Raw genomic sequence first — 13,388 nt, 5'->3', positions numbered from 1 at the left:
AATCGAATCCGCAATATGCAAAGAATCTTGTTTTCACTTTCTGCTAAAAAGCTGCCAAGCATGGTGTTGGTGAAGTTGTATTTTGCATGTTTTTGGAGGGGTAGTTAATTTCTTCCAGGCTTCACTGGTCGTACTAAATGTATTTTTGGCACCAGTAACTGATTTTTCACAGATAATGCAAATAATTAGCCACAGTAAACTATACAAGCATTCAGCTAGGCCTGAAATCTGATCACTTAAGACTGCTGTATTCACTTTACACTGAAGCTTTGTGCAAATATAGAACCTACAATTAACCAAAAAAATTGTGCAGTGTACTGTAAAACATACTGCACAGCTGTTGTTTTTATAGTGTAAACTTGACATAGCTGACTGGAACAGGAAGTACTGATTCACCCTCCCTCCCTCGCTCTAGGTCCATCTTCCATTTGCTGTTGTGGGGAGCACTGAAGAGGTGAAGATAGGAAATAAAATGGCCAAGGCAAGACAGTACCCCTGGGGTGTTGTGCAGGGTATGTGTCTGCTTCGCAGCAATTCTTACTTCCATATGGTACCGTTCTCATAAAGGAAAACCGTTTAATTTACTGTCGTCTACTGCCGTTCCTCCTGTATGAGTCTGTTTTTTTGCCACAGTGTAAAAAGCTGCTTCAATCATTCATTTCTGCAGGATGTGTAGTTCTTATTTATTGAAGGGTTTAAGAGAAGGTCACTGCTGCGTATTTTCCCATGAAGTAGTATTTATGGTTGATTTAATGATATAATCCAGGTAGATGTCAATGGCGTATCACAGTTGAACAGAAATTGTTGTTCAGTATAAAGGGCTGTATAAATGCACACGGTACAGTACGCAAGACCTGTCAGTGCACTCATCTGATGCCACTTTGAGGACACATGAAAGGCTGAGCAGCTGGTTGATTTCCATTTCATAAATGTGACCTCGTTTGGATTCAGCTATACAAGTCAGCTGCTGTTTTCTTCATCTGTCATGAAAAAAAATGATTCCCCACAAAAGGAAAAGGAAATAGTTGACAAACAATTTTACTGATCGTATTAAAGCAAAGTTGGCAACCAAACCTACTGTAGCATTAATCTATCTTCATATAACATTCTTGTGTTTAACTCTTTTCATGCATGACCTATTTTTAGAAAACGTGTGTTTTTTTTCCATTACTTTATATGGCATCCTCATATGAAGCTATCATGCTTTTTTTTTTTATATATATATATAAAATCCGTCCCCATGAGAGGTTGCAGAGTCCCCCCAAGTGGCTGTCCTTGGTTTTATAGGAACTTCATAATTCTGTTTGGAAGGGTGGTGGGCAGTTCACTGACACACACGGGAGACCGAAGGTTTAGTTAAAAACACTGCACTGGTGTCCAGTTTTATTATTCTTTTTATTTGCGGTTGTTTTTATTTTATTTCTCCACCAGATGGTGCTTGTGCCCGCCTACCCTGATACCAACGATGGTAGCAGGCAGGTTGGTGATGGCGCACTCACAGGTGCCCAAAATAATGAGTAACGAAAGGCAAAAGGAAAAATAAAACACAGTAATAAAACTATAAAGGTGTTGCTTACGCAGTGCCCCCATGGCTGCTAAGCCGGTCAGCTCGGGTCTCCGTCCTACGCTTGGCTATGTTCTATACACTGGGGTGGCCAGAGTTCCCCTCTAACGATACACGTTCCCATCGGGTACATAAGTTTATTTAAATTATTATTCTTTTCTTTAGTCAAGGCTGGCTGTCTTCCTCAGCCGTGCTTGCCTGTTTTGTTCTCTCGCTCCAACCACTGGCGTTATGCTGGCGTCCTCAACCAGTATCACTGGGTATCCCCGGTCATGGCCATCCGCATGAATAACAGCGTGTAGTTCTTCTAGGACTAGTGACCCCCTAAGGCCCAACAGAGACACACCTTCTCCCAACATGCAGCAGGCGGAACTCACAGGGCTGCTGCCCTCCTCCTCCTGCAGAACCACGCATGCGCCAGACAGTCAGAACCCCCCCCCCCCCAGACCAACTGTATGTTTACTTCTCTATAACATGATATATTAAGTACAAGCTGTACTGCAATTGATTGGATTGTACCTCCCTGTGAAAGTGGCAGCCTCCTGGTTAACATACTGGTGTTCCTGTCTGTGCCCCTGCAGTGGAGAATGAGAATCACTGTGACTTTGTGAAGCTCAGGGAGATGCTGATCAGGGTGAACATGGAGGACCTGCGGGAGCAGACGCACTCCCGGCACTACGAGCTCTACCGCCGCTGCAAGCTGGAGGAGATGGGCTTCAAGGACACAGACCCCGACTGCAAGCCCTTCAGGTAACTCGCTGTACCGAGCAGTGTGGGAGCATTCTGTTCTCGATGGGAGAATGCCAGAATCACAGTACAGTGTGTTCTTCAGGGCAGGCATGCAGTTGTGGATTCAGTGTATACCTGCTCAGATGCACTGCATCTCTGTCCACAGTTTGTGAAATCAGGTCAGATTTCTCAGAGGTACCATCTCATATCAATTAAATGGGTTGATTCATCTAAATTAAACCCCACTGCAGTGCGTTCTGTGTACACAATACTGCTGATTTATTATTTACACATGTTGATATAAAAGGCTTCCCTCTCCCTTGCGTGGGCCGTTTCTGTTTGTGCGGGGTGAGATGTCTGGCAGCGATTGTATTAATGGCGCTTGTCCTGCCTTCCCTCCACAGCCTTCAGGAGACGTATGAAGCGAAGAGGAATGAGTTCCTGGGGGAGCTGCAGAAGAAGGAGGAGGAAATGAGGCAGATGTTTGTGATGAGGGTCAAGGAGAAGGAGACTGAACTCAAAGAAGCTGAAAAAGAGGTAGGGTGTAAGGGAGGTAGTTTAACCCAATGGGTGCCCTGGGCCTACTTACCGAATATTGACAAATCCACTACCAGGATGTTTTGTGTAGCGAGAATTTTTTTTCTAGCCTTTTTGAAATGGTGTGTGTGTGTGTGTGTGTGTGTGTGTGTGTGTGTATGTGTGTGTATATATATATATATATATATATATATATATATATATATATATATATATATATATATGTATAGCTGTCTTTTATACAAGTTCTATGCACCTTTTATGTTTTTACAAAAAAAAATGTTTACTTTGGCTCTTGGATATTATTTATTTGAAGAACTACTGAACAAATTGCTGTTGCTTTATACTTCAGTGCATCAGCATTTACTTGTTTACACAGTTTGATGCAGAATAATTGAATTGTGGTTCAGTTCAATTGCTGTGCTCAATTTATGCTGTTAGTCAAAAGTCCTTGCCAATGCTAATGCAGCATTGTAACACAAGCTCTGTGAAGGGTGCTTGTTCCTGTTCCTGGTTGAACAATGGGATAGTTTTGTGGAGGGCTGAGGAAAAAGGACCTGTCTGCCAGCTTGGCACTGGCAGACAGTAACGTTGGGAGCCTGGAGTGCTGTGAGTTTAAAGCCCTAGTGCTCTGTGATAACTTAAATATTGAGAAAGTGATGGTAGTCAGCGTAGTGGGGCTAAGGCATCACTTTTTATACTGTATGTGCTTTTTCCGTGAAGTCACAAGCCTTTCACTCCATGTGGCTCATTAGTCTTTCAACACTGCACATCTAAAGAAAGGTGTAGGGAAAACAACTGCACACTTCAAACAGCAGGCTGTGCAGTCTGGAAACATAACTTGCAGGCATGCGAGATGCAGGTGGAGTAGGGTTGTGCACTTATTTAGAATTGAGGTGCAGCTGCTGAAGTGGTTCAGAGGTTTCTTGTAGCTCTGAGCTTCACAACCATGTGCACCAGTTGCACACATCTGTTGCTTGTGAAAATATTCTGGAATTTTCCTGTAGTCTTTATTGTTGTAATGGAACAAAAGCACACTGTGCTTTAACATGAGACGGGTCTACTGTAGAACTTGTGTTCTACGGAGACATTGGGATGCCAGTCATTGGAAATGGCATCAAAAATGTACTTCACACAAAGTGACCGAAGACAGGATTGGCATGTGAAGGGCTGCATTACCTCCTGCATGCATTGGAATATCTTAGTAAAACTATAACAAAATATAAAGTCTAGCCATCAAGCATTTCAGCCACTGAATTTTGTGGCATTGAAAAAGGCACTTGGAAAGGCACTTCGGTGTTCGAACATGTGTGGTGTGTGGTGGTGTTGTTGTTGTTGTTGTTGTTGTTGTTGTTGTTGTTTTTTTTTGTTTTTTGTTTTTTAATTGTACTCGTGTTAAATATCTGAGCTAGGATGAGGCACTGTAATAACCTGACTCTTAATGGTGAACACCCTCTGTATCTTTTTTTTTATTGTGTTGTGCTTGCTAGCTTCATGAGAAGTTTGACAGACTAAAGAAGACGCACCAGGACGAGAAGAAGAAGCTGGAAGACAAGAAGAAGGAGATTGAGGACGAGGTCGGTGCCTTCAGCAAGAAGAAAGCAGCAGTGCAGCTTCTCCAGGCCCAGCAGGCCGGCTCCCAATCCACAAAGAAGGACAAAGACAAGAAAAAGTAAGTGCTGTGCGGCAAGCATCTTCTCACTGGAGGATTCCATGCCATTCGCATACCTGGCGTGTTTAACAGGCACCTCAATGCCTGCCATGTAATAAGATACAAGTGAAATGTTAACTCCACTTGGGACAGCAGACGATGCTGGCATTCCCATAACCCTTGTGTTTAACCCTTTCCCCTCCCTTATCGGAGACTTGCCTGACAGGCTGTAAATCAGCACGCACTTCCCACTGATTGTTTGGCTCCACAAGGCTGCTCTTTGTTTTAGCTGCACAGCTGGAGTTGAATAATAATTGCGTGGGAGACTGATTTCACAGCTGTAAACAGCTGGGGAGGGGGGGGGGGGGCGGGTCTCAGGCTAGTTTGGGTCGGGGGCACTCTGTTTTGGAAAAGTTCATTTGGAGGTTATTACTTTGATCACATTGGAGCCCTGAGCAAGGAGGTATAAGTATCATCACTAGAGGTCATGAGGTGACAAGAGCTGTTTATATTTGCTCTTAAATGGCCTAGTAAACAGTTTGGCACATTAAGATTCCTAAGCTAAAGGAAAAAAATATAATCGGTTTCAACCTCTATACAATTATTAGTATTATTATCTAAACCAAGATTGCCAAATGAAAAACATTCAGACCAAACTTTTTTTTTTTTTCTTATATATAAAGAGTAAAGCCCTGTTTTAATGTATAACAGATTGTCACTCATGACAGGATATGACAGGCGCATTATTTACAGAACTGCAGCCAAAAATGTATGGTTTAAAAAGCCTTTCTTAAAGTAAATGGAAGGTTGGTATTTTCAGCCTATCATGAATTTGCTGTTGCTTAGGGTTTTTTTTTGCAGCTCTCCTCTAGTTCTTGTCGGTGATCCAGCTGTGCTGCATCTGCAATTGTCTCTATGCCAATAAACAAAGGAGGACAGCAATTCAAGACAAAATAAACTTCAGAGTTTATATGACACTAATCAGGTTCATCCGGCTACTGACTAACTATTTCTCGCTTACTTTACTTGCAAATGTACATATTTTAGGTTACACGACGTGAACCAAATTGTTACTTTACTGTATCTGTCTCCTAAAATTCACATTTAAGAAATAGCTCGAAGTCGCATACAATTACAAGATGCATTCGAAGCCAAGGGTGGAGATTTGCTTAGGCTTGCTCTACTGTGTGATCCTAGGGATGTTACTACACCTCCTAGTGGGGAATGGTGGTATGGCAATCACATGATTGATTATCCTTTTTTTTTTTTTTTTAAATAAAATCATCAACCTGGTTTACACACTCATATTTTTGGAGCTAAATCCCAAAGTATCAGCCCCTGGCTTACCTCACTATCCAGGGGGTCAGGGGTCTACAGAAGATATACATACGTTTTCCTACAATTATTACAGTTGTTTAAACACTGCTAATAAAGCCAACTGTTTATTAGATACTACTAGAAGTGTTTCCTCGTTTCCCTACATGGAATTATAAAATGATTGTCTCTGCTCTGCTCTTTGGGGTATTGGATCTTTAGATATCAATACTGTTTAATCTCTCTACATTGGTTTAGACCTTTCTGTTGACACGTCATGAATGTGTTGTTAAATTTGTGGATCAAGAACAAGTTTCAGGTTACTCATCACTGTTCGATGTTATTGACTCTGGATACTGGCTATTCCTATCTTTGCAGAAAGGGCTTTGAGAAGGTAATTTAAGAATATGCAACGTGGGGAAACATTGGCATAGCTATAGAAAAAGATATTACCTTTTCCAAGTCCAGCATTGGTAGTTTTATTTTGGTCCAGTATCCATTACATTAATTGACTATATTTTACTTTGACATTGATTTGCCTGTTGCATTAATATTTTAGTGGTTTTATTGTTCATCATTTAATGTTGAAGGAAATGACTTTGGATAAGGTAGAGCAAAACTTCTGCTGTGAAATCCACTTTCCTAGTAAACAAGTGTATCAAAGCTTTCAAATAAAGCAATCAGACTACTTTACTCAGCATTTAATATTAATTCACTTATTTTTATTCTGTAACTTTTTTTTTTAGCGAAGTGAACTAGGTTTCCTTAAATACATGAAGAACTGAACAGCACAGCATGATCATGGCGGTGGTACTTTTATCATGAACATCATTTGAAATTGGTTTCCATTCCATTAAACCACTTTTTTAAAATACTTTAAAACTGTCATTTTTAAAGATCACTGCATTCGTGCTGAAACATGGTTCACGTGGTTTTTAGTTTTGGGCGGGGGCAGCTCATGTATGATTTCTAACCATGTTTTGTTTGTTTTTTTCCTTTTATTTGCAGTTCAAGCTTCACATAACATCCCTCAAGCCAAGGAAGCTTCCCATACTCACCAGCTCCTTTCATCCACTCTGCAGTAATGCAGCCAATCCATTGCTGTTTTAAATAGGAAAATTCAGAAGAGCTCATAATAGGAAAATTTCACATGAGCAAGCGTGGTGCGTGCGTGCGTGTGTGTCTATATATATATATATATATATATAAACAAACACCTTGCTTGTTGGGACAATTTTATTGAGCATTATTTCCCTGTACTATATACATATGGATTGCATAAGTATTTGTATTACATTTTTATCCAGATCATATTATCTATATTGTAATAATTGAATCGGTCAGATCTCTCTTGTTTAGGCATACTTACTGCTTTGACTTGCATTACCTTATTATGTGATGTGTGTTAGAAAAGGACATATCATTCAGTGCTGGATCATGGGGGGGGGGGGGGGGGCATCATAATGTGTGCTGTATGTTTGTCCACTGTTATTCTTGGGCTTGTTTTGTGTTGTATAAACATGATACATGAAGATTCCTTGAAGTGCACAGCTACCCAGTGTATTGCCGTCTGGCCTGTACAGCAACAATAGACTTTATGAAAGGGGAATATGAAAGACTATAAAGTAGGGAATGTCTTCAGCCTTTGAAGTATTCTTTATGTTGCAACATCTTGTGAATGTTTGTTTAGTTTATTATTACTATTTTTTTTTTGCATTGTGGAACTTTAATTGCTACATCAGCAGTATGTATTTAATAGTTTTACATTAAGTTTTTCAAAACCATTCAAAGGCCTCAATATTGGGTACACATTTTTAACAGTATTTTCCAATCAAGATTATGTTTTAGAAACAACAAGTGTTATTGAAGTGGTTCATTATTATGAAGTTTAGCATTTTAGATTCAGGGACCAAACACTTTGAGTGCTACAAGCTTATTTCATGTTGTCTTTTAATACTGTGGGGGGGGGGGGGGGGGGGGGATACATAATAAAGTAAATGTTTAACTGTCTGTGATCGTATATTCTATTGCAGTATTGGTAAATAAATGTCCATCCCTACTTTTAAAAGTAAATTACATATTAAACAGCAAGAACAACACAGTGGAATCCATTTGTGCTTAACTTTGTATTGCGTTCCTTTCCCGGACAGATTCTTACCGTTTCTGAAACATCCCAAGACGTGGAGGCCGCTGCTGACCCTCTGAGTTGTGGGATGTTGTTTTTATTCTGCTGCTGATGTTCTCTCTGCTTTCTTTCCCTTCCAGGCTAGGTAGCCTCTCTTTCTTACTCTTCACTCTGAGACACACACACATACACACTGTCCCATTAAGCACCTTTACAGCTCCTCTGCTTCTTTTACTAGCAGATTTTTGTTTGACTCTTTTCGACAAGCATGGCTCCAGGGAAAAAAACAAAACGATCTTTTGAATGGTTTGGACAACAAGAGTAGGGAAATGCAGAAAGACCGCCTTTTAAAAGAAACCTTCAAATTCCAATGTTTGGGCCTCCAGGTTAAAGAAAAAAAAGCATTACTAAGAATTAAATCTACAATTAATTGTTTCCTCTAAGTAACTAACTTTTATATTATCTGTATTTAATTGCTGACAAGCAGTTGAAATGAATTCATGGAAATTCACCAAGGCTGAATTGGAAGAACCTGCAATGCAAGTGACTCCATGAGAGCTAGATGAAATATTGATTTTCTGAAATACTGTTGAGCAAAGCAAAAAGTTTTCAGATAGCTTTCGAGCTCCTGGGTGTAAAAGAGGAAGCTGGCTCTGAACCTTCAGGTCTTCTGAGCTATGTGGGGAATTGAGGGGGGAAAATGTATTGGACATTCCAAATGAGGGAGAAAGTCCGGGTACAAATAACTGGGCACACAAAATAAAAAAAAAGGATAAAGGCTCAAGATAATAATATTGCTTACTGTTTCAGTAACCCAGGCCATCGCTTATGGGAAAACAGTAATACACGTCTCAGCAGATACAGAACTGAAATTGATCTCTTATTGGAGGAATAAAATCCCTTGAGCCATGTTAAGTTTCAGCCTTGTAGTAGCCATTCTGTTTCTTTCTATCTCTTCTGCTTTGTTTCTTCACAGTAATCCTTGGCTCTGCACGGAATAACTAACTCCATCAATGTCTTTATGGATTTATTCTTTCCTCTATGCATGTAAGTATGGCCGTTGTAACCACTCTCACTCCCATATAAAATGCATGCAACCACAAAACGGGCCGTCGCCATGATTTCAGATGATTTTTAAATGATTAGGTTCTTATTGCCAGACTCATTTCAAAGACATTATACCATTTAGACTTTTGTCAACCTTTGCATGGTTTGCATAAAAAAGCTATTAAATATACTACTACTCACAATTGGAGGGTGGGATTAGTTGTTGGTGTTTTATTTCTTGTGTGTTTTTAAAATGCAGTGTGGATGTTTCACACACTAGCATGCTGCCTCTTGGCAAGTAGACATTCAGCTTTCTAGTACTGTTCAAGTCCATGTTTGAGACTTAAAATAAGAGGACAAGGTTCCTGCGCACCTGCTATAGTACAAAGCAGGTTCATTGAGATTCACAGCAGGGCCAGTCCAGCTCCCTCCACAGCTCTGGAGGGGTAACACCCACACTAGACTGCCAGTAGCCTGAGATGACTATCAGGTAGGGAAGGAAAATGAAGGAAAGATGAGCTTGCAGACAGTAATGTAGAAGTCAGCAGCAGTGCTTGGCCCCCCACTTCAAGCCCCTGCTGCAGGGCTGTGCGTTGCTCTTCAGGACCGCCTCTATACATTTCCTCGCTCCTTTCTTTTCTCACCGAGGTGCTTTTACATGTTGTCTTAGAAAATCAACACCTGCTTCAAAAAATAGCCATTCAGGAGTTCAAGTTAGGAAATACAAAGGCAATGCAAACTTTGGTTAAATCATAAATGATCAAACTTTTACCACAAAGAAGTGTCTCCAGTTTTTTTGCAGAGCTGTATGATGGCTCACATTCATGAATTGGATGATCAGTAAGCTGTAATTTTAATATTTTTAAATAAATACATAACTTATCTGTTTAATAAATGGCATCATGTAAACTGCCCTGTTCTTGCTGCTTGTATTACTTTTGCTCCATTTACCATACATGTGTTTATGAAATAATTTCTCTAATTAAAGTGCATTTCATCTGTTTTAATGTGTTAAATAAATACCGCGTGTTTTGCGTGAACCATTTAGTATCTAAATGTAATGAACCAATGTGCACCAGTACCTACATAATGTTTCTCTGTTTTAAAGTAATGGGGCATGTTTGAAATTGTGTGAATCACAGGATTGATGTGTTCATGAACATTAATAGCTGCTTTTATATGGTAGATTTTAATTGAAACACAAGTAACCATTTTGTAACAGGATGGCTGAGTCATGTTGAGATATTAATAGAATTAAAAATGCTATACTAAAAGGCAACAATGGTTTGTCACTTTGGAGCTTTCTTATGTGTGTAATGACATATAACGTTTTAGTTTTGACACGGTATACTGTAAACTTCAACTATGTATTCTAATGGTGCCAGCACTGACAAATACATTCTATACAAGGTACCATTCCAGCTGTGCTCGGCTGTCATTTGCATAATTTCAGGATCAGGTTTGTTGATGTTTAGTGGTGTTTTTGTCTTGTTTTTGGCAAGATTCGCCATTCCTTTTGACCTCATTTCTTTTTCCTTTCCAGTAACTTTTTTATTGTGTTCTCGTTTGTTTCCTTTTAGCCGCTTCTTTCTCTAGTCTTCTCATTGCCAGCTGCTTGCACGTTCTGCGCTGGAGAGCACGTGTACTCGCTCTTAGAAGACATGCTCCTGCATTCTCTATTGCTTGTGTTTCTTTGCCTCTATCACAATGACAGCATTTATATAGAAACGTTGGCATCCTCTTTGGAAGTTTAAAAGCAGTTTTCAGATTGTCTTATGTTTTAGCTTTATTAAAGTGCAAATGTCTATCGGACGATCATGATTGCACCGTGTATGGTTGAGTGCGGATTGAGGGGTCAAAAGTTTTGGGGTTATTTTCCAGGTAAATGTATCTGTTATGAAATAGCCATATATTGTATTACAACTTTTAATCCTTGTATTAAGTACTTTTTAATTCATTTTTAAATGCTTTTATTGTAATAGTTTGACAATATTGTGTGGCACAGCTTTACTGTTTAGGGTTAGATGATCAAATTAACAGCAGATGTTTCATAACTACTGGGTGGGGGTGGGATATCTTTTTATAAAAAGAAAAAAAAAACATACATTGCACAACTACAAAGTGTGAAGTGATTGAATGTTTTACTAATGAATTGTGGTGCTTCCTTCCATGATATATGAACTGGAATTCAGAGGCAGTGCATTGTAGAACACGACCAGACCGAAAGCACAGCAGAGCTACTCGCAGCCCACAAAGTGCTTCTCAAATGACAATTCTCGTGTTTATGAACACTTGCTCCTTTATATCATTCGCCATTCACAAAAAAAAAATCCACCAATAATCATGTTATGTTAATACACCACAGTAACCCATCAGCACCATCACATTATCCTGATGCGCATCGTAGCGTGACCTGGTCATCTTGACTCGCACTCTTTCATGTCATGAATTCTTTAAATCAATATAACCCGAAGAACCATGTTCCATAAGTGATCCACATTGTGCACTTTCAACACAAACCTGTATCTGCTCAAGTCTTTCTTACCTGGCATTCACTACATAGCTACTCAATATGCAGTTGTAGTACATGGGATATTTTCATACATGATATCTGGTACTAGACTGTGTTAAAGAAAGCTGTTTGCAAGCCTTGCTTTAAGTTGTCTTGCACTTCCTTGGTCGCCTCACCTGGAGCGTGAAATTGTCCCCACCCCTTCAACACCATCTTTCCCATTGTTAACCAATGACCTGGTTCCCTTATTGAATGTCATGCTTTGCAGCCAGTAACATGCTTTAACGTTGTGTAGTGCCAGATGCTCTTAAAAGAAAATGCATATTTGATAAAGCCTGTTTATTTGAGACGTGCACACAACTGATTAGGGAAGGGCCTGACAGTAAGATTTATGGAATGATTCTGTTAGCTACAAGCACTTTAATGGGTGTTTTGTTCTGCAAGCTGCTCTCATAATACTTGGTCAGGTATCCTGTCCAAACCAAAAGAACAAGAGAAAAAAAAATGCCGTGACATTGGGGAGTAGACTTCCTCTGCTTCCTTTATGAGAAGCCTTAATCTGTTTCCCATTACATACCCAAAACATTCATGTACCATATTTTAATATATAGTGACTGGTGACCAGCAATTTGGAGACCTTATTTTTTGGTCTAATTTTCCTGATGCATTTGGATTATTTCCTGGCAGATTAAAGTCCAATATTGCACTTCTTTTATATTCAGTTCATTTTATGTTTGGAGTTCAGACTTCTGCCTTGTAAAAAAAAAAAAAAGGGGGTGGTTCAAAGTGTTATGGTTGTGGTCAACATGGGGCTTTAGACTTCATATTCATAGGGTTGAACCTCACTGGCACAGATTTTAGTCCAGGATGGAAATGGATCTAATCAGGATCTCAACTGGTTTTCCCATACCAAGTTAAAATATCTGGTAACTGCAGTATGTTTGAGAGGATCTGGATAACAACCAAAAGAATCATCAGATGTGACTGAGGAGAGCAGATCTCATGCCGGACTTGTAAAGATCAAGTATGAGCTTCAGAGTTGCTTTGAAAACTGGGTCTGGATCGTTCAACATGCGCTGAAGAAGCTCAAAGGAAGCAACTGAAGCTGTGCCTCCAACATGTAATGATCTGTCACAGTCTGAACAAAGCTTGAACTGTTTTGTACAATACCTCCTGATACTGGCCCCATGATGGACAGGGGGGGGGGGGAGAGAATTAAACTCTTGTCATGGGCATTCAAATTAAAATAAATGTGTGAAATAAAAGGTCTTAACTACTAGATCCAACCTTTTGATTCTGGAGCCAGTTTGTGTTGGTGGCTCCATTCTGTTCAGGGAAGCCTATTTTTCTGTAAGAGGGAGGAAGGGCGGGGTCAGTGCCATGTTGGTTTGAGAGAAGGCCAACACAACTTGTGCATTGCACACTTCCACGTTGTGAATGGATTCGCCTGAGGCTTTGTGAAATGTTCACACATTATTATATAACATTCATGAGCTCTGGAGCTCAATTTCCTGTGCACTTTTGCATTAGCTATAGGGGCACAGAGCATTTTACAGACGGGTGGCTGGTAAATTCTTCATATTAATTAAAGGACCCCACAGATCTGATCTTGGACTTCCTGTAAGCTGGTCAAAGATTAGTGCCATTTGGTGTCCTTGAAAACAACTGATGAGTTTGGTTTTCCCGATTCACCTGTCACACGTCTTTTGAAAAATGTTTTATGTCAGTTTGTTGCTTTTCCACACAAAAAGACACTGGCAAAATCAAAGGGTTTCGGTCAATTAGTTGTTGCGATTGGCTGAGAGGAATTTAGTCATTTTTAATATCTATTTTCCCTTTTATGAAAGACTCCATTTTTTTAAAGAATCGTTTGGTATACTTGATGTTTATAAAAATGTTTTCAATGTAA

General features: G+C 39.7%; 1 protein-coding gene across 11 annotated transcripts in view; it reads left to right on the top strand.

Moving 5' to 3' along the window:
• The window catches only part of LOC117962534 (septin-11), a 33,779-nt gene extending 20,391 nt beyond the window's left edge, over positions 1 to 13,388 (top strand). For 3 of the 11 annotated variants that reach the window (XM_034924404.2, XM_034924401.2, XM_059017249.1), the window contains exons 6-10: positions 416 to 512; positions 2,146 to 2,314; positions 2,698 to 2,830; positions 4,321 to 4,502; positions 7,946 to 10,249. In XM_034924404.2, the coding sequence (XP_034780295.1) occupies positions 416 to 512; positions 2,146 to 2,314; positions 2,698 to 2,830; positions 4,321 to 4,502; positions 7,946 to 8,000 (636 nt within the window). In that variant the 3' untranslated portion in view covers positions 8,001 to 10,249. Of the gene's footprint in view, positions 1 to 415; positions 513 to 2,145; positions 2,315 to 2,697; positions 2,831 to 4,320; positions 4,507 to 6,803; positions 7,247 to 7,945; positions 10,250 to 10,547 lie in introns of those variants that run through there. The other 8 variants (XR_009320255.1, XR_004663817.2, XR_004663816.2 and 5 more) reach the window with 8 other exon arrangements.

Source organism: Acipenser ruthenus, chromosome 1, assembly GCF_902713425.1.
Source record: "Acipenser ruthenus chromosome 1, fAciRut3.2 maternal haplotype, whole genome shotgun sequence".
NCBI classification, from domain to species: Eukaryota; Metazoa; Chordata; class Actinopteri; order Acipenseriformes; family Acipenseridae; genus Acipenser; species Acipenser ruthenus.
This window is presented reverse-complemented; position numbering and strand designations above follow the sequence as displayed.